Source organism: Cynocephalus volans, chromosome 1 (assembly GCF_027409185.1).
Source record: "Cynocephalus volans isolate mCynVol1 chromosome 1, mCynVol1.pri, whole genome shotgun sequence".
In the NCBI taxonomy this organism is placed as follows: Eukaryota; Metazoa; Chordata; class Mammalia; order Dermoptera; family Cynocephalidae; genus Cynocephalus; species Cynocephalus volans.
In genome coordinates, this window is record NC_084460.1 from 203,756,879 (window position 1) to 203,784,288 (window position 27,410).

Consider the following 27,410-nt stretch of genomic DNA (forward strand, 5'->3'; position numbering starts at 1 on the left):
CCATGTGTAACAAGCACCTACAACTGTTCCAGCCGACAGCATGTGCTTAAAAAACGCTTAGCTTCCTGCCCTTGAGAGCCTTTTTTTTGTTTGCTTGCTTGTTTTTAATGAAAAAGAAACGACTACTAGGGAGAAGTGATAGACAGGTCTGGGGAAAGAAAATTCAAGATGATCCTGGAGTATTCTGAGATGCCAAAAAGTAAGGAAATATTCATAAAAGAATGGGGCATGTTGAAGGGACATAGGAGCCAACCTCCCAGTGGACAAATCTGGAGCGATTTGAGCAACAAAATACATAATGATAGTATTGGATTATAACCCATAGAATAAAATGAACATCCATGAGTTCATACTAATATCAATAAATAACTGAATAAATAAATATTTGACGGAGAAGGGACAGCTCTTCCTTACAGAAAAGTTCCAACTAATAAATGCAAAGGGAATGAGGAAAATAGAAATTAAGATTGAAACATCACAGTAGTAACTGATGTGGGAGAGATCTACCAACAGATGCTGAAATGATTGGGCAAAGTTTGAGGAGAAACAGGATATTTATATAGTTTCAAAGTATCTCCCTCAAGTTATTTGTCATTTATAAAGGGAAAAGAGTGGAGACACCCAGCAGAGGAGGCCTGAATTAAGTGATCAAGGTTAACGTCACCAGTAATAAGACATATTGACATCCTGCACCCCCGGATATGATACATGGAGAAGGGACATCACTCCTGAGCATGGCTGTCAAAAACGCATAAACTCAATCTGATCATGATAAAACATCAGACAAACCCACATTGAGGGACAGATCAGGAAAGACAAGGAAATAATGAAGGACTGTCAGAGACTAGAGGAGTAGAAGACACAGCAACGAAAATGCAGGGTGGGATCCTGGATAGGATATTAGAATAGAAAAAGGAAAAACTGGGGAAACCTGAACACAAAGTGTGGCTTGATTAATAGTATTGCACCAATGTTAATTTCTCAGCTTTGATCATTGTACTATGGTTATGCAAGTTGTTAACATTAGTGGAAGGCAGATGAAGGTTATACAGAAACTCTGCACTATTTTTACAGCTTTTCTGTAAGTCTCGAATTATTTCCAAATAAAAAGTTTTTTAAAAAGACATTGGTTTGGATCCTCACACCAGCCAGTGCCGCCCCTTCCCACGCCCCCCAAAAAGGACATGGGTGAGGCCAGTCTACAGGCTCTTCTCATGTTACACATACTGTAACAAACACTTCATGAAACCGGCTTAGCCACTGCTCATGCTGCCGACCAAGAGTAGTGTGTGTCTGTGTGTAGGTGACAGACATAACCCCAAACTTCCATGCTGTTTAACTACTTAAATCTTGCCTCACAGAGCTTGGGGGCTCCTGAAATGACTATTTCTCAGTGTGAAGGGCTTAAGGGAAAATTACTGGGGGAATGTTTTCTTCCCAGTCTCAACATTTCCTTCCACATCGAGGGAACTCAATTAGTGTGACTCCTGGCCTCACTCCCTCCAATTGGTAAGTTTGGGAAGAATACACTGGGCACACGTTGCTCCTTCCCTGCTTTTCCTTTTTGGGAGTGAGTGGCTCATAGCAAACACGTTTTCTGCTGTGCCCCTGAGGGCAAGCCTTGTTAGTGACTCTGTAAACCAGCTAATTTGGAGATACTAATTCAAAAGCCCATTTGACTCTTACCCAAAGCTATTCCCTGAAATTTAGTCTTTCTCAGTAACAAAAATAATATTTTTGGCCTCATTTGCTTTGTTCCTTGTTTTACTTCTCAATTTGCTCAGAACCTGGTTGACAACAAAGGCTGATAACTGTGGGGCACTCATTACACACGATAGGTTCTACAGGTTCCAGTTTGCATAGTGTCCTAGACCTTAATTCTACAGCCGTGATTCTCTGGGGGAATGGGAAGCATTTTCCAAGCTAATCTACTCCAAACAGCCCCTGTACCATGAGGATCATAAACAGTGACGATTTCACATTGTTTTTGCTGGGTATGTTGAGCACCCCTCAGCTGTACTGGGGCTGAAATTATAATCCCCCAACAGATGTAGATGCAACTTGAGGCCAGCCCAGACCATTTGGGGCTACAATTCTATTACAACGTACTTGCTATAAGCACACTTTTAAGATTAGTTCTTTTCCTAGTTTTCTCTCTTTAACCTCTGCCCCAATGGTCAATTAAAATAGAGGCCTAAAAGCCTGTGTTTGCTCCTCTTTATGGACCATCATGCGTTTATCTTTTCCAGTAGTTTCCTTTGCCTGGGCTCTCTTCGCTGGTACAATGATGGAAATTTCTAAACAGAGCCTTTAAATAGTCCCTTACTTTTTACGCCATGTTATGCAATTTGGCTTTAAAGTCAAACTTCCACTGCAAACTGCTACTTGTGTGAATGCCCGCCTGGGAGTGAGACTAATCTCTCTCTGCTAAAAAATAACCAACACTTACTGCACCGTAGTTATGATTACATCACAATAAATACTCTCTGCAGGACTAGGAACAGCTCCTCCAAGAAAAATGCTTGAGAATGGGTAAGTGGAATGAACTGTATGCATTTTCACTGTGCTTTGAAAGAAACAGCATGAAAAAAAGATCTTCGATCTGTTCCCAAGAATTTTTTTTTCTCTTAGAGAACACCACGCAAGGAATTTTGACATTCTCTGCATTCTAATGGAAACAACTCGGGAAGAGGAAGCTCATCTATACTTGTACCTTTTTACTGCCATGATGGGCACCGTTTATCAGGCCTGAAAAGAACTACTGGAAGGTACTGTACTTTTCAGTAGTTCTTTTCTGGACAATTTTGTGCTCTGGCTCTTAAGTACTTTTCCTTTGTTATGAATGTGAATATTTTAAAGGCCAAAGAAGCCCCCTCCATTGGAGCTGCAGATGGCCACAGGAACCAAACAAGAATGCTAACAACTCATTTCAGAATGACGAAAAATAGGAAGTGCCAAGTTCTGCACTGCACATCCATACTGATGCTGAGCTGTTGGCCTGTCTTGGCCTAGCTGGTAGAAATGGGAATCGAGTCCACTACTCAGGGGCTGCAGTGACCTCTGAGGGTGAAAATGAATGTGCTTGTTAAAACAGCAGCTGCAACAACAAAACTGACATGAAGTAAGATACATAAGAACACATTCTTTTTCCTTGTAACACGGATGTATTAAATTCATTATTCAGAAGACTTTGATTACTCTTTTCAAAAGTTTTTTTGTTGTTGTTGAGTTTAATTTTCAAGGCTGTTAACCACTGAAGTCAACTTAATTATAGCAAGCAAAAAACCAACCCATAATGCATAATGCCGATTGTTAGTTTTACTTTAGTCTTGCATTAGATTTAGTTTTCTCTGCTCATTTATATCCTTCCGAGCCAGGAAGGTTTCCATGCAGTTGCTTGCTTTTCTTCAGGCTTTGTTCTCCAGTTTGCCATGGGGGATCAAGGGAACAGATATTTATGACTTATTATCTCAGTATTAACAGCACCCTTCAATGATTTATGAAACTCTGCCCTTGCATGTTAAACCTTGATGTCCTTCTGATTATTGTTCTCAAATGGGAAGATTAACACACTGAGGCCCAAAGATTCAGAATCAGTTTCTTGCATACAAATTCACCCAAATTTAGGAAGAACAGAGTCCTTGGGGGCACAATGGCTCCAGATAGAATGAACCAAGAACATCTTAGCATTTAACCCAAAGCACCCTCATATTTGTCACTATGTACACAGCATTCTCTGTAGAAAACAGCCTAGCACAAAAATTTAGTTATACTTTTGTATCCCAGCATTCAGTGAACCAGAATCTTGGATTGTCATGTACATCTTGTGCTAAACTTCAGGATATTGCTTGTTAGCATTTGTTTCTTTGCTTTCCAAAATGTAACTGTGATCCAGGATGAAGGTTTTTTGACTCTGCATGTCAGTGTTCAATTTAGGCAAAACACTGGGTGGTGTTTGGGAGAGGAAATTATCTCTGTCCTTTCTCCAGGGATCCCTGGAAGCACTGTGCTCCAAGTTTTCCCATTTTGTGCATGGATTTCTCAAAAGGTGATTTGGCAGACACTGACAGTCAACCAGCTGATCGCCACCCGCACAGCTACTAGTGGCCATGAGTCAATGTTCTGACCAAGAGAGGTAAGTAGAATTCTTTTGGGCAACTTTCGGGAAGCTTTTGTTTTCTTGTTAAAAGGCAAAGCTGAAGACAAAAGCTCCCTGGTGCTATCCCTTCCCTTCATCTTGAATATAGTGGTCATCTTGTGACGAAGAGGCAACAAGCCTGGGGACAAGAAGCCAACATGCTTAGGAAAGTGAGCAGGAAAATTGAGAAAGTCTGGGGCTTTGATGACATCACTGAGCTGTGTGAGCAACCCCAAGATCACCCACATATAAATTATATTGTTAGGTCAATAATAAATGTCTTTATGGTGTAAGTTCCTGTTACCTGCAGCCAAAAATTCTTAAGTGATACAGAAAGCAAGGGCTATGTGGAGGCAAGAATGGAGAGGAATTTGGCAGCAGCAACAGCTGGTTTTCTCTTATGAAGGTGTGCCCTGCAGACTAACAAAGGGGATAGACTAAAATGCTTCTTGAGGCCTAGGAACTACTGCAGCCATGACCTTCACCATAAGAATGGCATGACAATGACATTAATGATATTCAGTAAAAGGGGCAAGAGTATGAATAATTAGTTGACTTCTGAGAGCCCAGTGAAATAGCATAAGGGTAACACAGACAGTAGGAGAATGAAAACATAGTCTTTTTACATTTTTTGTCTCTGTGGTTTAATTTGCCCAAACTCACGGGTTTAGAAGTACATCCCCAGCTGCAAGTCTGGATTGCCTGCTGATGGAGTTTGGATGTGTTGTCCCCTCCAAAACTCATGTGGAAATTTGATCCCCAATGTGGCAGTGTTGGAAACTGACTGAGTCATGGGGGCGGATCCCTCATGAATGGATTAATGCTCTCCCTGGAGGAGGAGGGATTAATGAGTGAGTTCTCACTCTATTAGTTCCTGTGACAGCTCGTTGCTTAAAAAGACCCTGGCACCTTCTCTCTCTCTTGCTTCCTTTCACCATGTGATCTGCTTGTACCCACCGGCAGCCTGCCACTTTCCGCCATGAGTAGAAGCAGCCTGAGGCCTGTGCCAGATGCAGCTGTCCCAGAATCATAAGCCAAATAAACCTCTTTTCCTTATAAATTACCCAGTCTCAGGTATTTCTGTTATAGCAACACAAACGGACTAAAACACCTGTGTCTTGTGGGACACATCTGTGTGTATTTTTACCTTGTGTCTCCTATGTGAGAGGACTAGGGGGCAGAGGTTTGGAGCAGGGAGTATGTCTATGTGGGGGGACTTTCTTCACAAGGGAGCTCATCACAAATGCTGATCTCCTCAGTGTAACAAAGTTCTAGATAATAAGACTGGCTGGTCACCCAGCTGCCTTGACTACCAAGTTAGCTGGGTGCTGTAGAGGGGGATGTGTGAGTGTGTGTGTTTCCTGAAAACACTCCTATTCAAAGCAAAGCCAGGTAAGCCTTAAAAGCAAGCTGACGAACTAGAAAACCTAGGGGTGGATTACATTGCAGAGTGGTTCCTTAAATGACAACTGTTACTAACAGGCATTAGTCAGCTACTTCTAGTTTAACAAAAAAGCGAAAGGTATATTCAACTTGTCTTTATTTTATTTTCCTTTTTATGCAAAAAATTTAAGCTCCTTCACTTCTTTTAAATGCCGATAAATCTGTTTTAGCTTGAAACTATTTTTTCAATATACTCATTCAGCTAATATTTATGGGTGTCTACATATCAGAAAGTGTGTGTGTGTGTGTGTGTGTGTGTGTCTAAGAGAAAGAGTGAGGAAAGAGACAAGGAGGGATGGGGGAGAGAGAGAGAGAGAGAGATGGACAGAGAGAGAGAGAGGGAGAGAGGCGGGCAACAGGAGCCCGTATATGGAAATGAAAACCATGAATGGGATCTTGTGAATGGAGCTGTAGCTCAAGTTGATCAGGAAAATGAACTGTAAAATCTGTAAAAAACTGAAAGGATCTGGCACCAGGTGAACTGCTGGCTGGAGAACAGGGAACAAAGATAAAATTGTCAGAACATCCTCCCATTACACTCCTGTCATCACCTACAGCAACTGCTAGAAATGCTTCCCAAGGGGACACAGGTAAGTGGGACCCTTGTTTGGCTTTCATGCATAGACTCAGGTTTCACAGGGATGGGTTTAGTTACTCTGTCTTAACTCACTCTTATGCAAAACGTCCTCTTCTGGCTTGCTTTATCCTTCTTTGCCTTCCAGCAGCCAGTGACAGGCTGGGTAGAAAGTTACCCGCCCTTTCGGAGGAAGTCAGCTAACACATCAGTCTCCCGCCCACTGGCTGCCTTTCCCTCTGAAGCCACAGAAACTCTGGAAAGAATCTTGCACTCGCTTTGAAGCTGAGATCCCTTTGTACTCCCAGTTTGGATGTCTTCATCAGGTGGAAAACTAGTCAACGTGCCTTGCCTCTTCCTATTTCTGAACAGGTTCTCTGAAGTTACCTTGCTAGATTTTGCATAAGCAATAAAACAGTGTATAAAACCTACTGCCCGGCGACACTCAATACACCTGCTTCCGCTGATGCTCTTTGAAGAAGCCTCCGGGGAAGGCATCGTAAACCTGTGCATTTATATTCCCTCCGCGTGCAGCGCGCACCCACCGGGCAGGCTGCGTGCCAAGTGCTGCGCCGGGCGCCACCCGCCTCTGGCACGGTCTCCGGTGGTTCCACCGCGCTCGCGAAAGAGTCCGAGAAATAGAAAAACATAAAAAGCTATTGTCCATGTCCAGTGAGAAATGAAATGCACTGGACCGAGTATCACAACTTCCTTAAAATAAAACAACACTTTTATCACTTTCGCATCTGGATCCCACTCATGGTTTGCAAAGTCATAAACCCCTTGAGTAGAAGGCTTGAGCTATTGCTGCGTTATTCTACTTAAATGCATTCTTTAAAAAAAGCAATTTGTTACAAACTCTCCATGGTTTCATCTTCTCTAAAGCCCTTAATGCAGTCCAACTCCTGCTTTGCTTTGTAGTATTGGCAGCAATTAGAAGACGGGAAGCGATTTATTAATAAGAGATATGCCCTATGATTCCAGACTATGAAAACAGCTTCTGAGTCATAAGGTAGCCACAACCCAAAGTTTACCACGTCTAGAAAGAATTCATGGCACATATCATAATTCTTTTGTTTATTCACAGGCTGATTTATCCCAGATTTGAGTGAAGCTCCTAAGTTATAGATGTGGCCTTTTGTGGCATGCTCAAGGAAGGGAACACCTTGTCTTCTACCAGCAACTCTCCTCAGGCCCCTGAAAAACAGTCACGTCTACCACAATGAAAACTACAAGGCAAGGAAGAATACAGCTTAGTCTTCAACAAGGAAGTAACAGAGAAGAAAAGGTAGAGTCCATGTTTAAAGGAGTAAGCAGTTTTGCCTATTTGAAGGCTGTAATCAATGATTTGGTTTGGAAGAAAAAGGCTAGACTTCAGCATGGACACAGTATTCATGGTAGATGACCAAATCATGCCACAATCTGGTCTCCTGAACCAAAATCTTTCTCTGGAAAATGTCTTAACCTGCTGTACCCTCAAGCCTTCTCAAAGGAAGAAAGGAAAATGGACTGAAGAAGATGCTCAAGACCTAGGAAAAGAAAAGTCCTTTCTGCATCACCGTCTATTCATCTGTAAAATGAAAGCATGGACCAGATCAGTTTAAGTCTCTTTCAGCCTTAGAGGTGTATGATTCCTGAGGGCTGTGGCCTATGGGTGAGGCCAAATGTTGGAATGGGCATCTGGAATCACCGATAAGTGCTTCAGGCATCAGGAATAGTCCATCCATGGGCCTGAGGATTCTTATAGTTAGTATAAATTGATAGTCCAAGGTCTCCTCAAGGGAAAACAGATTAATTATTGAAGAGATGGTCATGGATGGACAGTCCAGTGTTTGGACTGATGTTTGATGAACATGAGTTCCTTTTGCCTACAACTCACTGGAATGACTTGCCCTTGGCACGGGTTTTTAGTTCAACTCAGCAAATTGGCTAATTACCAGTAGAGTTCTAAGGGTCACAACCATACCCTATCCCACCTCATCTCACCCCCCTCCCACTTTATAATTTAGGGATCTGCCAAACCTGAACTTTCTCTTCAGGTATCTGCACTAGCAAGAGGGAAGATGCATCTCAGAATGGGAAGTGGCATAGATGAACCATGAGAATACTATCCTAAACGAAAGAAGCCAGTCACATGTTGTATGATTCCATGTATATGAAATGTCCAGGACAGGCAAGTACATATAAACGAAAAGTAGATCAGTGGCTTCCAGGGGCTGGGAGGAAGAGAAACTGGGGAGTGACTGCTAGTGGGTAGAAAGTTCCTTTTGGGGACGATGAAACATTCTGGAACTGGATAGTGGTGACAGTTACACAACTCTGTGATATACAAAAACTCATAGAATTGTAAACCTCAAAAGGATGAATTTTATGGTGCATGAATTACATCTCCATAGAATTGTTATTAAAAATGCACAAAAAATTTTGGAAAATGTCACCATAGTGATTGAAAAACCCTGAAAAGGGGGAAGACACTTGAATTTCAGTCCCACTGGCTGTGTAGTTTTGAGCAAATTGCTGACCCTCTCTGTGTCTCAGATTCACCAACTATCAAGTGGGGATATTATCTCACTGCTAACCTTCTACACTAATTATTAGGGTCCTATTGCATGGAATTACAGGCTGGATTCCAGGACTTTGTCAGTCTGAGAAATGAGGAAATGGTGTGCAGAGTAGCTCATGCTGCGGTATCTGGGCCAGCCGTCAGAGACGGGCATAAATAAGCAGTGGAGGAGGAAACTCCTGGTGAGCATCTGGGCAGGTTTCCATTTTTAGGACTGATTCCTTTAAGATGGTTATACTGGCTGTATTTGTCATTCCTTGCTGTGTCTCATGAGAAAACAGGCAGCCTGTTTCTACATTTTACAGGGAAGGAAGCTAAGCCCCTGGGACATAAGTAACCTCTCCAAAGTTACCCAGCAGGGAAAGCCTACTGCATGGGTGCTCTCTTCCCTAATGGAGCTGAACACCCTCTCCATTAGACAAGTAAAGTCAGGAGCTGGAATGTTGAGTCCTTTTGCACTGTGTGCTGAAAAGCCTTTGCCTGGTTTGGGCATTAGAACCTAAGTCAATCATTCCAGAAGTATAAAAGAGAGAGAGAGGTGCACACGTTTACGAAGGCTGTAAATTCAGAATTTTTGTTTTAGGCGTATATAAGGGAAGCAAGTTTCCTTTCCAAAGTTCAAAGGAAATGGTGTGTTTTGTTTTCATACTTCGTTTCATTTTCACTTGGGGAAAGAAACCTCAGCTTTGAAGCCTCTCTCTTTAAACTCATTAGGAAAACCATCAATGACGGAAGCTTTCATGAAATCGTAGTGGGAGGAATTAGTGTTAGAAGAGAGCCCGATCAATCTTCAAACGTTTCATCCGTGGAGATGGGAGGTTGAACTGGCTGCTTGTTCAGCTGAAAAGTTAACATAAACAAATGCTTCACTTACTGGAGAGTCCGAGGGACTAAATTTATTTGATATTTCCCCTCTAAATGCTTCCTCAGAAGCCAGCTATGCCTGCCACATGAAAGGGATGGATGATTCTGGGGAACTACGTGAGTGAACTGATTGGCACAGTATCTCGCTCGCCCTGAACAGAAAGATGTTATAGTGTCCCGAAAGAAAAGGAGGTAGTGATATCGACATTCCCTGCCCAGAATCTCTTCCTGTGTAATTTACAACTTTATTGAAGTTGACACGAAAACCTTTTTAGCAGGGCTGGTGTTACTATATGGGGATATCTTTCTTGACATCGAAATGTTTTTTATTTTAAAGTTTGTTAACCTGTTAAAATTTCCTTTGCCAAGGTGAAAATATGGTGATTTTAAAATTTTTGTTTTTCACTTTATTTTTAGAGCATATTCCATAGCTCATCTGATTGATTCAAAATGGGATTGAGGAAGAGAAAGTAAGGACTGCAGGTGGCTGTCTAAAAGGGGGATAACAGGAGAAGTAGGAGGAAAAGAGATGGGGCAGATGGGGGCACTGGAAGATGAACAGACATTACTCGTACTCGTAACAAACTCGTTCTGGGGAAAAAAAGTTATAAAATTCTTTGTTTCTACAACATAGTATGGATTAAGTAATTTGTGATCTGAATATCTGCAAAGGCAGACCTAATATTTTCATTTTTCTTATAAGAATTACATATGTAAGTGTATGCAAATATATACAGGCAAAAAGATCCCAAATATATGCCTCTCAGTGTGTGTGTGTGTGTGTGTGTGTGTGTGTGCACATGTCACATGCACGAATACATCTTAAAGAAAAGAATCCAGGTACAAAGGGACTGTAATATAAGATTGATTAGCAGAACGGGGCCTCTTTCCTACCAAGTCAACACCAAGGACAAACTAGAGCTTATTATTTTAAATCTTGAAGAAATTAAGCAGAGCATAGACTTGATAAAACATAGGTCATAGGCCGTGGTTAACTTTCCATTTCTTTCTTAAGGACATCTAGTCTTCTCTTGTTAGCCCTTATTCAGCTCATGAGAAAACAAGGCATAAAATGAACCTAAACAAGGCATGGAACCATCCCTGCCCAACTTAATGAGCAAATAACTAATCCAAAAGGAAAATAGCCATTACTTACACAGCCATAATGTAAACGCAACATGGCATGTAAATCAGTAACTCCTGTATTGCAAAACAGACAAATAGATTAATGCATGTTGCAAAGATGGGTGAAGAGATCGATTAGGTTACTGATTCAGACCATGAACTTTCTCTCAATATACTGCATTTAACTTTTAAATAAGGTTTTGGAGAACCTGTAACATTTTGCTCACTGACAGAGCTATATTTTACTAAGGGCAGAAATTGGCTAGTCTATAAAAATTAAATTATGCCCCTTTCACTGTATCTAGTCAAGAGGAAAAACTCTAATTACAAGATTGCACTGTCAAACAAATGCAAATTCACATTCTTTATGCCCTGTTTTAAAAATTCATACTGGAAGGGGGGCTTCTATTCTGAAATGAAAATCAATATTTGAAATATTTTGCGGAGTGCAGTGATAATCAAGAGCAAAAGAAATGTCATTATCAAGGGTGCTGGTAAATAGACACTAACTCATTAAGTGCAGAGCTGGTGAGAACAAGTCATTTCTTATGCAAACATTTAAATATCAATTAGTAAGGACGATGAAAGAAACTGAACCAAACCTTCCCTTCCCCACAGCCCGTGCCTTATTATTCCAGAAATGACCAAAGGGAAAAAGAGCAGTGGAAAATAGTCTCAAGCCCTAGTAGGAATGCCACTTTGGGGAACAGGTAAAGGTTAATTTTAAACATGCTTCCCAGGTGAAAATTAAAAGTACCTCCCTCAAAATTCATAAGAGCTGAGTTGCTGACTTAATCCAGAAAGGAATAACTGAAGGCCCGGGCATACTGCGTTATTGGTATTTTTTGGAAAGAGAATGCCTTCCATTACTGTTTAATGTCAGACTAACTTAGTTCATTACAATTTCTTAGTCCATTTAAAGCCCTGTTTTTTCTATACCTATAAAAAATGCCAGTCTATATAACAGTCAAACTTTAAAATTCCTACTCGTTGGTTCTCATTTTCTTTCAACTTTTACTTTGTGGTCTGTGCCTGTCAGGTGAACTTGGTGGACATGAAAAATTGTCTAAATCCTTAGAATCTTGCTTGGATTATCTTTTCATGCAAACCTGGTGGTATATATTACTGTATAAGGTGCTGGCCCAGGAAGAAGGCTTCAAGTGTCTGTTAATAACAGCTGGATGGTAGATGTGGACCAGACGTCTAACTTTTCTGGACCCTGTTCTCTTCCTTTATTAACATAAAAAAGTTTGTCCAGATCAGCAATTCTCAACCTAGAGCACCACAGAATCACTTGGAGAGCTTATAAAAAACCCACGGCCAGATATACCACCACTATACACAATGTGCTTCTTCCAGGGGTGGGGGAGATCAGGCATTTGGAGCTGAACAAAATTTCCAGGAAGATTCCGACATGCACCCTCAACTATAAGTCACTGGGCCCTTTCAGTTCTAATGTGCCAAGATTCTCATTGCGACATATGTTACTGATCAAACTTAAAATTCTGACTTCAATTCGTAATAGTATCATTTAACAGGCATTACTTTTTCTCCAGAATGGAGAAGTTGACCATGCAATAGAATTAAGTGCTGACTGGTTGTGGGGAAACGAGGGCCTCGAAAGAGGATGACGAGATTTCATGAGACACTGTGTGTGAAGTGCTGCAGAAGGAGGCAGATGTGTAGGGCACGCTCAACAGTTAGAGCTTATGTCTGTGATGATTACACCACACTGTGGTCTTCTCACAGTCAAACTCGTAGGTTTGCTGTCAATGGACTGGTCTCTAATAGTCACCTGTAGACAAAAGTGAAAGTGTCTTGGCAGCACTAGCCATCCAGACATCTGATGCAGAAAAAATGCACTTGGCTGGTTTCTACTGAATCCAGGCTCAGAGTGCCTTGCTTGCTTCCACGCGCTCCTACCATCCTTCCCCTCCCAACTGGTTCTTTCTCTGAGCTCATCAACTGCTTCTTCTCACACTTTACAGTTGAGATTACTTGATTATTTCAGCCTCTCTCCACCTTTTGGTCTATCACCTATGGCCAAAGGAACCTGGTTTGGAGACAAGGTGCCCACCTTGACTGACCTAATAGAAAATGAGAAACCTCAGACCAGGCACCTAAAGGCTCTCTGTGCTGAAGTTTCCCGTGGATAAAATGAGAGTTATAATGCCTGCTCTGTCTTTTTTACAGTGTTGTTTGGAGGAGAGAATGAAACAAGATGAAAAACAGCACTTGGAAAATGGAGTGTGTGGCATTCATTTTAGATACGCTTTTAGAGAGGAAGAAATGTCTCTCAGAAAAAGGACCTCTTCTGACTCACATTTAGTTCACATCCTTTTCTCAACCATATCTCAAGTTATAAAACGTGATACTCAGGTAAGCAGTGGCCTCAAGGATTCTGAAGAAGTTCTTAATGTGTCCACAGTACATTTCCATTTTGTCTGGCTCTAAACTACTGCCTGGAAGAAAGCTGCAAATATTTGAAAGTGACAATAAAGGGTTCACAGTGATTCTGACTGAAATCACAGCACTCTCTCTGGTAGAAGGGTAGTAAATTTTTTGTCTGGCAAAATGCAGGAATGAAACACTAGTAGAAAAGAAACCACTTGTGAAAAGTATCCATATCGATCTTAGCTAAACAATCATCACTAAGTTTTGTTTTGTCTGACTTTTAAAATAATCTGAGCCCCATAGGCCAAAACAATGCTTGCTGCTTTTCTCAGGACAAATTACTCTTAAGAGCAATTAAGTCTCAGACTTTGCAGAAGAGCAATTTTGATGGAAAGAATCCACACCTAAGCCAATAATGATCTATAAAGAACAGCCTTTAAAATCGCACACACAACACATCATAACAATGACAACACAAAAACCAGCTACCATGTGCTCCCCAAACAACCCTTTGGTTAGTAACAAGACATTTCCAGGCCCTTCTCTGAGAAGAAACTACTTTCCCAAGGTACTGGCTTTAAAACTAGAGTCCTTGCATTGATTTGCCAGTGGGTTAAGGGAATCACATAACTGTTCTAATCACTTCCTGCTGCTCTGTGGGCAGCTCACTGAACTAGGGGAGCAGGGCTTTGGTTCATTCAGTATCACTCATCACATAATGCTATTTCCCATATTTTCAATATCCTTACAATGACAAAGTCTCTGTTTATGGGTTTGACCTTGGAATGGAGGTAACAGCTCCCAAAGTTTGATTACACTTTGGGCGACTTTTATTTCTGGTAAGACTATGGCGAGGGGACCTGGGGAGTTCCATCTTAGTGAGAAGACTGGTCAGCTAGAGTGAGTGAGGGCCCTGTCCCTGCACGCCCTTTTCCCCTTGCGTAAGGTGCAGGCTCTCTCCTCAGCCAGCCAGCAGCTAAGCTGGAAGGGCTGGGAAAGACATTCCTTAGAAAGATCTTGGCAATTTGTGCCTGGAATTTGATGCATTATTTCTAAAATTAAATAAAGATCCTGTAGTGTTCTTCAAAGAAATATGGTGTGGCTCGATGACAAAACACATTTTTCAAGCTCTGACCTCTGGGAACTTCAACTAGCTCCATATTTCAGGCTGACATTGCTTACAGGCTACTGTCTAGTTGCCCAGGCTTGGACCCCTTATCCATATATTTTCCAGGCACGATCAGCTTTTAGCGTTGGGAGGTGAGGGGAGTAAATAAAAAGAGACGAGCCGCTAATTTAAATGCACTTCCCCTCCCAAGTCTCTTGGGGAGAAGCCCTGGTAATTAACTCTACTGAGATTAAAGTAACTTGGAACTGTTCATTTTCACAGCACTGTAAAAGTAAATCTGCGATAACCCGTATGTTTGTGCATGAAATCAAAGCCAGTCCCTTTTCCTGTAATTGAATGGCCCCCTCACTTCCACCCCAGCCCGGGCTGGGGAGCAGAGGGGGACAGCGCCGGGCTCTTACCCGCACTTTGCTCCATCACTTCTTTCTGACACATGTCTTGAACGTTCACCGTGCAGTTCACGATGAACTCGGGGGAGGAGCAGTCGTTGTTCAGCTGGAATTCTTCACACTGATAGCATTGGATTTGCAGCGCAAAACCTACAGGACAGACGCAGTGAGGTTTAGATCTGGCCCCCCAGAAAGCACACCCCCTAAATCACAACCATCGCCCGCCCCAGAGAGCCGCCGCTAGCTCCCCGCCACTGGGATGCTTGGCGCTCTGCATGCCGGGGTCTCCAAGTAGGGCCGGATGTGGCTGAAGCCGGCAGGCGGCGGCGCATGTACCAAGGGTTCTGCAAGTGGAATGCTGCCCGTGACCCCTGGACACAAAGAGCCCATCCAACACCACCTAGGCCTTTCCCCAAGAAGTTGAAAAGAGGGGCGTGGGGTGGTATAACCCCGAGAGCGAAGTAGCTCTAGAGACGTGCCTCAGCTTCAGTCTATGCCAAAGGATTTGCCTAATTGCTAATTGGTTACAAATTACTTAATTACTGTTTTGGCACCATTCATGATTGCATTCACAGACGCCTTTTCAGTTTTATTTATTTAATTTCTGAAGTCAGCGTTCCTGTGCTGTGGCTCCAAGGCTGCCTGCGCGACCACCCAGGAGCACCGGAGGAGGCGACGGACGCCAAGTGCTGTTGCGCCCCAAGTCCCCGGCTCCGGGTCGGCCGCCCTTCACCAGGACGGTACCCGCGGCGGCGCGGGTGGCCGCAGGGGTAGGAGGGGCCGTGTGTGTGTGTGTGCACGCGCGCGCGCACCCCGGACCGCGACACCTCAGCCCTTTCTCCCCGGCCCCGGCTTTCAGAGCAACCTTTGGCTATACGGTCCGCGGTCGGGGTCCCAGCTCTGCACAGCTCAATCCGGACCTTGTAGGTGAACTGAAGAGAGGAAGCGAGACATTTGCGCTTCTTGTCGCTTCATTCTGGTTGCTTTCTTCGGGTCTACGAGCTCCTGTCTAGAGCTAACTGCCCGCGCTCCCCGGGTCCCGGGGCGTCCCCTCCCAGCCCCACATCGATCGCGCTCTGAGCGCAGCAACCCAGCGCCGGCGCGCCCCGGCCGCAGGCTGCCCAGCACGCCGCTCACCTGGCGGCGGCGCCACTCCTACGGGTTGCCAGAGACGCCAGGCAACTTGGCAGTGTTAGGGGGGTTGTAGCCTCCTCTCCCTCGCCACGACCCCAGCACGACCCTCTCTCCTTCCCAGCCCAGCTTCTCCCGACGGTGCCGCCCGAGCAGCTACAGCCGGGAGTCCCGCAAATCCGCCGCTCGCCGCTCTCTTGCAGCTCGGGACTTGGAGACTTTCCCAGTCTAACGCCTATGGGCACCCATCGCCCCGGCCAGACTCCCGCCGGGCAGCCCCTGCGCAGCGCCTGGCCCGAGGCGGGCTCCCTGGGATCGAAGGAGCCGGCAGGCAGATGGGGTGTGCGCGCCCGGCCGGGCTGCTGCTGGCCTCTTCGTCTTACCTGGAAGCAAGAACAATCCGCAAAAAGTTGCCGCGATGCCGAGGACCCACATCCTCCCGGAGCCGCGGGGCCGAGAGCGGGCAGGCGGCGCATCAGAAGCGGCGACCGTAGCGGAGGCTGCCCGGGCCGCGGCGGCTGTGGCTGCCGAGGCTGCTGGGGCCCGCGCTGCTGCAGCTGAGGCGACAGCCGCCGCCGAGAGGAGCCGCAGGTGCTGCCCGCGGCGTCCGCATCGCCCGCGCCCGGGCTCCCGGCTGCGGGTCGCCGCTCCGCTCGCGCTCCTGGCCAAGTGCGTAGCCACCGGAGTTGACGGCTGAGCCTGAAGAACTACTGGCGATCCCGAGCACCCAAAAAGTCTCGCCTCTTCTCCCCACCTCCCACTCGAGGCAACACGTGACGGCTGCCGAGTTGGTGTGGGGGTGGCGGGCGGGGAAGGCTGGGACAGACTATGTCCCCACCCCCTTTCTGCCGTGCTCCTCTCCCGCCTCCACACGTTCCCGGGAAAGGGGCGCCGAGGCTTGGGGGAGGAGTGTAGTTTTCTTAGGTTGGGAGGCCCGAGGTTTGGGGAGCGATGAGGAGGGCGCAGCAGGTGCCGCGGGGACCCGCCGGGCGCAGATTGAGGGACCGGTGGTGGTGATGTCGGAACACTGCGTGCGGAGCTGGTTCTTCAAGAGCAGGGGCGCATCCCCTACCGACTCCCCTCGCCCCAGTCCTCTGCGCCTCCCGCGGATGGCTGGTACCCCCAAGATGAGGTCCCGCCCACCCAGCGGGAGCTGTCGTGCTGCGGGCCGCTGGCGGGAGGGGGGTGCGCTCTCGTACGCCTGGCAAAGTTGCAAACCCGCAGGCTCCCTAGGGTGTCCCGTGCAGCCGCACCTCCTCTTCCTCCGAGAAGCCCCTCGGTCTTTACCGGGCTAGGCTTCGGCTGCGGCAGGATGGGTGGGGGTGTGGTGGGGGCCCTGCCCTGACTGGCGCGCTCGCCCAGGCCGCTCCCCCTCGGCTCGCCCGCGCGCACCGCCGGAGGCAGCGTTGACACCGCCCTGGTCGCCTAGTCTTGAAGGCCTCCCCAGGGACGACCGCCGCGAGCTCCCACCAGAAAGTGAATCCGGGTGGAGAAGAGGGTTGCCGTCTTCCATCAGCTCCCTCCAAAAGGCCGGACAGCATCATTCTGCTGTCCAAAGCCACGGGTTGTTAGTGACCCGCGCCCTCTCCCGTAAGGCGCCCTCCCAACCCAGTACCCGGCCGCTGTCTACCTACCTCGGGCCTCACAGCGCCCCCCCCCCACCCACCCATTCCTCTTCTTTCCGTGAAGTCCAAGGGACCCACCTTGCGCACTAGCGTGGGCGCCACGGCGCTATTTTCTCCTTCCTCTAAGAGCCTTGCAGCAGGTGGTGCGGGAGCCCGCTTGCCCGCCCGGAGCGCGTGGGTGCTTGCACCCATTTCCCCCTAATCTCCAGGGAGCATCCATTTCAGTGGAAATAACCTCCTGAGCTTTGCCCCCCTCCACTCTTTTCTCCTCCGGCTACCTCTTGAGGGAAGCTCTCTCAGGCAGGGACGCCTATCATTTATTTCCCCGTTCTGCCGGCAGAGCAGGTCTGGAAAGGGACTTAAATGACTTTTTTATAATTCCTCTGCAGAGATCATTCCAGAGCTGCCTCAGGCTCCGTCTGTCCCTTTGAGCCCTTCTTCCTTTCATTTCTAGTTGGTTAACCCCTCGGGGAGACTGAAATGTTCTGACCATTACTCGTTTGTCTGCAGACTCCGATTTTACAATTGGCTAAGTTACTATCTCTGGAACAAAAGGGTCAGTTTATTTATTCCTTCGGGGAATCCAGCTTTGCAGCACGTGTGAGTCACGGTTCAAGTAACTGACTAGGCCAAAGGGTCCTTGAACAAGTTCTTTTCAGGTTTCAGAGGGTAAAATTGTAATATAACTTTTATTTAGAAATAAAACGAAGTTTTTTAAAGTCTAAAAGGACACTTCACATAATTTTCATTTAAGATAAAATTCAAATATAACAAATTGCACAAATTAACCAAATAACACTGATCATACAATACTCTTTAAAGGAACAAGAGTGTGCTAAAGCAACCATATAGATCCTAAAAATATTTCTATTATGCCTAGTTTACAAGCTCCTGTACAAAAGCAATTATAAATAGTTCACATCTAGAAAAAATACACATAACCTTTAAAATAGAATTTATCCTTACATATAAACAGTATTTGTAGAAAAAAAAGGATATTAAAAAGAATTTTTCATAGCACCAACCACTCATTTTATTTTTTTAAAAAATGAACACTGCAAATAGGAATTTGTTTTCATTTTTAGAGTGCTCAGATTTTAATAAAAGGATCAGGAAGATAAAAATCAACAAATAATATTCAGAATCATAGAGAAGCACTAAGTAGAAGAGAATGTAAGAAAATGTTTGGAACAAAACCCTGCTATTGGAAATAGAATTAGGTCACTTCTGATACAGTGTCAAACTTCCAATCAGTGTCCATACTTCAGGACGCTTTTCATTTTTCAGCAGAAACAGAATTATACTTCTTACTACAATCTGAATCTCTCTGGCAACAATTTTGAAATTGCACTACAATTAACATTGCTATGAAACTGAGATTGTTGAGGTGGAGATGACATTGATCCCCCTGCTTTTTGGCAGAACCTGTTTTACGTTTACAGAGTGTATACACAAACAATTTGAGGACTAGGACAATGAACTTAACAAACATTTTAGTTGGAATTTGAAAAAAATATATATATATTATCATCAGCTTCTAAGACTCAGTACATCATTTCAAGAGCATGGCACTGATTCAATTTATTGCTGCCTTTTTCTTCTTTTGCTACAAATATAGTTTCTCTTCCAAAAAATTTACAACTTCTGTACAAATATTCAAAAAAAAGTGCAAAATTAAGAATTCTGTATTGTACGTGTTTTCTTTGAATCCTCTTGAAACACAACAAATGAAACACAACAAATCTTCATTGCCCTGTCAGAGAAGAAAGCCCTGGTGGGTTGTGGGTTGTGAATTTGACAATGTAAGTTCTGGTGTTGCAACAGATTATTATTTCATCTCTACACCCCCAGCCCCCATTTCTTGAGTTCTCCAATCCCAGCTCACAAAGGAAAAAAAAAGTCCTTTAGACATCATTTGAACCTTGACTCGCACAGGAAGAGAAGCTATCATATAAAGAATCACTCAGAGATTCCAAATTGTCCACCCCGGGCCTATCTGAGCTACTCAAAGATGCCTCTTCATTTTTTTCCTTTTCTTCCTTTTGTCCTTCAAACTTGTTCAGAGAGTTCTTCCCTTTTTCTAATAAAATCACAGTATTGCTGTTAAATTTATTGAATGACTCCAGGGAAATTTTAGATAATCTATTCTCAGGATCTTCTTTTGTTTCTTCAACTTGTTTCAATTTCTGCAATAAAAAGAGGAAAATATTAGAAACATATTTCTTTGGAAAATCAAGTTATCCTATGCAATATTCAATTATTGTCTGCATCAAGTATAGTTTAAAGAGATAGAGAGAACTTCCAACTCTTTAACAATCTTCTAGTATAATTAAATGTAATAATACAGCCAATTAAAATTGGGATAAATCAAGACTTTAAACATTTTACTGAGATAAATAGGTCCCAATTTACAAACCAGTTAAGTGCCACTTAACTTCATTTTAAATGGATCCATTTGAAATTTGTTCAAGTAAAATGCCTTATTTTTCTTAATCAAAGTTTCAAAATCCTTTCTTTCCTTGCTAAGTATTACTTACACTTTTTCTAAATATGGGTAGAGATTGAATTTTAGCCAGAAGTTACAGTAATTTGTAAAAAAAAGCATAAAATCCCTTAAATTGCCATAACCTTTAAGTACATGTTATGCCATCAGAAGCATTGTCATATTTCTATTTTGTCCCTTTACAAGACTTAAGAAATTTGAAAGAGATCTCCAGGTCTTTGGGAGTAGATTACAGAAGGCCCTACAGCTTAAAAATCATAAGAACAAGTCTGCAATTTAGTAATCTCTCCCCTCCAGGAAGTTCTAGGAATACCAATTTATATAGGGATATTTATAAGATGTTATTAGTAACCTCTAGTACTTTATAAAACACTGCAGCCATATTCAATAATTGTTGTAGGTAAACTCTGAAAACATGAATATGTTCAGTTGCTAGGTCTGGGGTGAGGACAGAGGGAAGCACAAACACAAAATCGATGAGAAGGATGGAGGTGTTAAAGCCTCTAAAACTTTTCTTATTTCCTTTTCCTCTTTCAGGCAAAAATTCCATGCAAAAACAAAAAGAAGCAGGCACAGGGGCTTAGAGATGATGATAATAGCAACCGTTTATTAAGCATCTACTAGGTAAAAGACACAACAGATTTGCTCTTTCAGCCTTTTCACAAATCTGCAAGTTACACATCCTCGTTTTAAAGATGAGAAAAATAAGGCTCAGAGTGATAGAGTTACTTCCCAAGGGTGTCCAGCAAGTGGCAGAGACAAGATTTGAATTTCCGTCTGGCGGCCTTCCACACTCTTGTTCCTTCCACTAAACCATGTTCTTATGTAATAAAGGACAAAATATCCTGTTTGTTTTTCATTTTGTTACCCAGAGATTCCACTTAAATAACTTGCCAAACATATGCAGTTCCGTTCCCCATCCCCCTATCATATTGGTCTTATTTACAAAGGTGCGATGAAGAAACTGTTTTGATTGGGGAAAATAGGTATAGCTGAAGCCTATGGATTCTCACAGAAAGAGAAAAGAGAGAGAAAAAAGTGGATGGCTTCTGGTTTCATGTCCCAAGAGCAGAAACAGGCAGAGTTTCTCTGCTATGGAAATAGTGTGATTCTACAAAAAAATTTGAAAATCATCCTTGAAGTAGTGCTTATTTGATTATACTACTAACATAGCAAGAGCATTACTCATAGAGCTAATTTTCAATCTCAGATGGCTACCTTGAGGACCAGAGACAGACCGAGGAACAGATTCCCAGCTGATTATAGGAAAAAGTGCTTCCATAATTAGGAATAACTCCATGGGAGACATTTTTTTATGCCATGCCGATCTTTAAGCATTCTTTTCAAATTACATAGCACAACATTAAAAACACATGGAGAGAGTAGGAAATGCTTTGGAAAGGGTAGTAAATGCTCACCTACATTTACCAAATGAAGGTAAATAAAGGACATTCAATGCAACTTTCTCCTCACCTGAATATCTTCTCCCTCTCTCGCCATTCAAGAACCACGATCATTTTTCTCACCTATATCTGGTCTATGTGGATCTCAAATTCATTCAACAGACACACACTAGAGAAGCTACAATGAGGCAGGCAGAAGGATTTGGTGCTGAGGGTACACAGCTGAATAAAACTGTGTCCTACAGGGGATAATTGAGGCCTGGAGGCAGACAGATCTGAGCTTCAGTCTCAGCTTGGCCCTGTCACTGGCTGTATCTGGTTTCCACAAGCATCCTTCTTCAGCTGTAAAGGGTGATCAGACACACCTGTATTTCAGAATTGAAATAAGTATTAGAAATAAAGCACCTTAAGGCCCTGGCACATAGTAGTAGGTACTCGATAAATGTGAGACAAGAATTTTGTTCTAGAACAGTGGTTCTCAAAGAGTGCTCCCCAGACCAGCAGCATAAGCATCAGCATCACCAAGGAGCTTGTTAAAAATGCAAGTTCTTGGACCCCAACCAGTCCTACCACATCAGAAAGTCCGAGGGCCAGTAATCTGTTCTTAACAAGTTCACTGGGTGGTTTCGACAAATGCTAAATTTGAGAATCACTGGTCTAGAAGAACTCCTAGTCTTGGAGGGAAGACAGACAGGTAGAAGTACGATTAGGTGTGTAAAGGCAGAGGTGAGAAAAAGAGTTAAATAGCATTAAAATGCCTGCTGTTTATGGGATAGCACATCATGTTTTTAGATGTTTCAAGCATGCAGGTTTGATTATTCAGTTAATTTTAACAAAGGCCTGCACACTGGCCAGGGAGGTTATGTAAATGAAGGGGCAGTGCATGATAAGAAAACCAGGGCCTTCTCAGGCTGCCTTTTATTTTTAAGTTTTGATGAAAGGTGAATGCAAAACTATTTCTTGACTATGAGAACAACGTCAGTGCGAAGGAGAATAAGAGCCAACTGGCATTTGGCCTCAGTGCTGGGAAACCAGAGGGCGTGGTGAGGACTGTGGTGGGCTCAACAGCATGTCCTGTGTCTGAAGGCATCCAGGCATCCACTGTGCAGAAGTGTGGGTCCAGATACTTTGATTTCAAAAGTGAGGACATGAATCTAGATCGATATTTGCTTATATTTAAAATTCTCTGATTTTTAATTATTGGTTCATATTCAAACAAAACAACAATAACAAAAAGACCCAGTATGCAAGTCAAATTGCAGTCTCTGCATTGAGTTTCTGAGCTAGGGATCATATTTTATACTTTTGTTGTTGTCGTTGTTTTTTAAGTGTCCTATCTTGCTGCCCCCTGCCCCAGCTATCTCCCTAAAGGCCCAATGCTAAATCATCAGCAGTTTCTCAGTGGAGACTTTCTACAGCATCAGAAGAGGCTCAGTTGTTGCTTGGGCTTCTCCGGGGGTTCTGGAACTAAAAACAAAAGCCCTAAAGTGGTTCACTTCCCTGTGTCCACGTAGGAGCATACCAAACCAGCCTCAACATTGTCTTGTCAGATCTCAGATCTTTCAAAAATTTTGAAGTCATATAATGTTTAAATTTAAAATATAAGGAGGGATTGAGGTCAAACAGTAATGTGTTGATGATCTGTCTGGCAAATAGTAACAAAATAGTGTACATTAGTTTGCAGCAACTGTACAGTGAAGGTGTTCTGCAAACTAATCTTGGTAATAACAGTTACCATTTAAATGAGTGCCTGTTCTGTGCAGACACTTTGCTAACCACATTGCATGGATTACGTTTTTACCTTCACATCAGTTTGATGGGGTAGGTGCCATTAATATCTCCACTTACAGGTAATCAAGGCTGGAGAAAAGTAACTTATTTAAAGTCCTGTAGCAGTATGTGGTGGAGACTGGATTTAGACCCAGGCAGTCTGTCTGCAAGCCCAAGCCCTAAACCCCTATCTTGGAAAAGTGCTTTACAAGTATTAGCCAATATTATCTTTAAGGGGAGTATCTGAAATAAGAATTACAGAACAATAGTGATAAACCCAGTGAAGGTTAGTGCTTGACAAGAATCAGTGGCTTCTGTGGAACACTGCCATCTCCTTAGTATGTTGTGCTTTGTCAGAATTATGATAAAATGAATATACTACATTTGTCACCTATAGGTGGCAACAGTTGTACAGATGACTTTTTGGTAGGGTTTTTTTATAGCACTTGGGAATAAAAGTAGAGCTAAATAGGCAAGGTGAGAATATATTTGCAAGTTTGAAATAAATAGCTTTGCACGGTCTTAAAATATTTTCCTGTCTTTAGTGTAACCATGAAATTACTAGCGAAAATGCAAGCCAGAAGTAGATAGTGACAGAGTCTCCTGAAGTCTCTTGAGAACTGTCCCCTAACTAATTTAATTCCTTGTAGTCAAACAATCAATCAATCAACCAATCAATCAAACCTATCTAATATGTGACCAGCTTTGGGAAAATAATTTTGTGGTCTCAATTCTCAGAGGAAGTTACATAGAAGAGGGTACTCTTGGAATGATTTTGAAGGGTAAATAGGATTAAGATATACACTAAGAAAGAGGGCAGGCATTCCAATAAATTTCCATCTAATATGCCCCTATTGCATCTGTACACCACTCTGTAGTCTACTTCACCACAAGCAGTTGCCCAGAGAGTCTATCTCTTGCCTTTTTAGATTTTTGCAATGGGCAGTCACTGTAAAGACAGAAACACAGAGATGTGCCAATCCCAGGAGGTTCTACGAAACCCAACTAGACTCAGGAAGGTATTAGCCCAGTAGTGGATTATACGTAGCTTTGATTTCCAAACAGCTTTCCCATTTATTATCTCACTTTGCTCTTACATCAGCCTGGAAGATGAGGGAGGCCAGAGCCAGCTGGACTTTACATGGGATATTTGTGGGATCTGTGATTCACACAAATTCAAGTGAAATTAGATCTGGAGACTTAGTTTCCTGATTTTTAACACAGAAATGCATACTATTTTTCTCACAGTCAACAATAATCATGGAGTAAAGATTTTGCCTAGAGCAATGTTCTGAACACTAGGAAGGAAAAAATAGGAGGAGATATGGATCCTTTCCATAAGGAAGAGGTGAGGAATACAAAAGGTGAGGCAGAAAAACTCAAGTGACAACCCAGCAAAGAAAATATATATATATGCATGATGGTAACAGCTTCAGAGAGACATGTTATACATGTACAGCCAGATATTCTCATTTACAGTAGGAGAGAAACAAGCAGCAAATTCATGAAATAGTGCAATCAATTATTATTCTATAATGGCTACTCTTTCATTATTTTAAATAAGCTTCCATCCATTGATTACATCTTGAAAATATTGGTTAGTGTATCTACTATAAAGTGTCAGGAAGAGATTCAAATCTACTTGTGAAATTCAAATGCAGCATCATTCCTCAGCTGGGCACTGTTATGTACAGTGAGGACTAGAGCTCTTAGCACAAATTAATGTAAACAGAATTTAATCAACATAATTTCTTATTCTCTATTGCTATAGTGATTCACTGCCAATCAATTCAAGAAAACATGTGGTGGGAAAATAACAGCCATATTGGTAAAGTGTTTTTACTGTGTGTCATGTACTGGGTTGAATGCACTGCACAAATTATCTTATTTAATCCTTACAGCAACCCTTCAAGATAGCACTATTATCATTCCCATTATACAAAAGGGAATATACAGAGAGGTCTGAATATTAGTCCATGTATACACATGGCTAATAAGTCAGGGAATCAAGATTCGAGCAGCAGTAGCCTGACTACAGAACCTGGGATCTCAATCACTACATATCACACTAGGTATGTGTATCACACCAGGTATGTGGAAACCAGTGTACAATTCCTGGCATTGGGCTAATTAGCTGTGTAACCCCTCTAGCCCCCAGTTTCTTTACATTAATTTTTTTTCGAATCTTCCCACTCTATAAAGCTCTGTGCCTCTAAAATATTCTTAATTGGGTGTCTTCTGTGCATCTATTACTGGGATTTGAGGTGGCAAAGAAGTGGGTTTCCTAACATGGGTCCCAAGAAATAGACAAAGCTTCGTAACTGGCAGGCCTGGGCTGAGGGGGGAAGTGTCTTCCTATAAAACCTACAGCATGAAGGAACAGAATAGCTGTGTGCTTCTGACAGCCAGCCTGATGCCACAGACAGGGTGGGAAAAAATGTCACCATGGAGTCCCCTACTACCACCCAACATCTCTCATTATGTATGATACAGATTTTAATCAAATCATCATATATGCATTAGGGCCAAGAAGATGCATGAAAAGTCCAGTACTGCAGTGAGTTGGGTTGGACAGAGAAGCCCCTCCACGGGCAGAGAAATAGGAAGGAGGTGATTTAGCAGATGAGAAAGACACAGGAGAGCTTCCAACTGGACGCAGATAACTCAAATAGAGAACAGTCTAATGCAGGGCTTTGGGTTAAAGCTGAAGGTGAGATTTACCCTGTCCCTTTTCTGATGAGCAAATCCTGGTTACTGGGAAGATGGATTCAGGACAGAGTTCTGTGCTATGCTCTTGTTGTGGGAATGGGAAGAAGGTATTTTAATCCAGTGTCTCAGCTGAAGATTGGTGCACAGCTCAAAGTCTATGTTAAGTGATATTTGCTGGGGGCAGGCCAACCTCGAGGGGAAAGATGCAGCTGAAGTCATTTCTCTTTTCTCAGCGGCACTAGGTAATCTCTTTCTTAATGCCACCTCTTACTGCATTCCTGGTGGAGCTACTTTCTGCATGAGACATAAAAATAGATAGACTGACCTTTGGTGAGCACTAGAAACCCCTCCAAACTTTTCTCAAGAGTTGTGGTGTTAACCCTATTAACCTGGTCAAATTCCAACTTGGATAATTACTTTCTCTCGGCGCTCAGTTCCCTCAATTACCTCAGCTAGACACATTACTCTTCACTTGCCCTTCTGAAAAATTAATGAAACCCATCGGTAATAGACAACCATTCTCTCTGTCCAACCGCATGCAGGGAGATGTGATTTGGCACTGGGGGGCACTCTGTTTCCTTACTGTGGTCCTAGAGATTTCTCAGTATCTCCAGGGCAAACTGGTTTTATTAGGTGAAAGTAATTTTCAGCTGAGAAGTGCTTTTATGACTATATTAACTATACTGCTGTCCTTTACCATGATCAATGGCTTTCAATGACCTCTGCTGGAACCCCTGAACCCAGAGGGAAAAAATGAGCTTACTTTTTGAGGAAAAAAGCAAGCCGAGAGAAGGTCAGTAGAAAGTTTAGGGTTGCTGGAAAATAATATACCTTCAGGAAAGGAAAAGAATGCACTTTGGAGATAAACAATGGCCACAAAGGACATTTAAATTATTAGGTCAAAGGGGCCAAAGGAAAGGGAAGTCATTTCATCAAAGAGATGGGAAATGTTCTCATATATGGGAAATGGGGGAAATGTAAGGCCATGTCCCTCGGTGGGAAGATAAAAAGAAACACACAGAAAAAAGGAAATCACAAACTTTTCTTATTGCAGAAAAAGGTGTTTGAGAAGAGGAAAGGTACGTCACTATAAGTTGGCATAAAATTGTTATATAAACGTCAAAGGACGTTTGTGATTTCTGCAAACTCTGATGTTAGTGCCATCCCTTGAAATGCCCATTTGAAAACTTGTGTTTTTCATTTTCTAGGTTTTGTATGGATCCACAAATCTAATTTAAAATATGGGTTGATCATCTTTAGTGAGTTGATGAGTACTGGTCAGTTTCTCCAAAAATAACATGTACAGTATTTTATGGTGACCTGGAACTGGGCAAACATGCCAGCTTGCTGATATTAGCTTGTGTAAGTAGCTTCACTAAATGGAACATGCTTCTCTCTGCCATTAGATTCGTTTTTTTTCTTCCACCACAGTCATATTAACTAAAAATTTTATTCAGGAAAGAAAAGTGAGCAGGTCCTGAACTGTTCATTTTAGTGTCAGCTTAATGATGCCAGCTGATGAGAGTGAGGCCATCGAGGTTTTCTGCCTTTAATTTAGAGGCACCACTATGAATAAAAATAAATACATACACTACTCGCTTGACTTAAAAGTTGATTAGACTTTTTTCTTTGACTATCCTTTCCATCATT

The 27,410-nt window shown here is 43.0% G+C and overlaps 1 protein-coding gene across 1 annotated transcript in view; it reads right to left on the reverse strand.

Moving 5' to 3' along the window:
• LYPD1 (LY6/PLAUR domain containing 1) overlaps positions 1-16,363 on the reverse strand; it is a 28,105-nt gene extending 11,742 nt beyond the window's left edge. The window contains exons 1-3 of the mRNA XM_063113362.1: positions 16,303-16,363; positions 16,134-16,172; positions 14,632-14,769 (exon numbers count right to left, since the gene is read on the reverse strand). Of these exons, the coding sequence (XP_062969432.1) occupies positions 14,632-14,769; positions 16,134-16,172; positions 16,303-16,363 (238 nt within the window). The remainder of the gene's footprint in view (positions 1-14,631; positions 14,770-16,133; positions 16,173-16,302) is intronic.
• Positions 16,364-27,410: the final 11,047 nt, after the last annotated feature.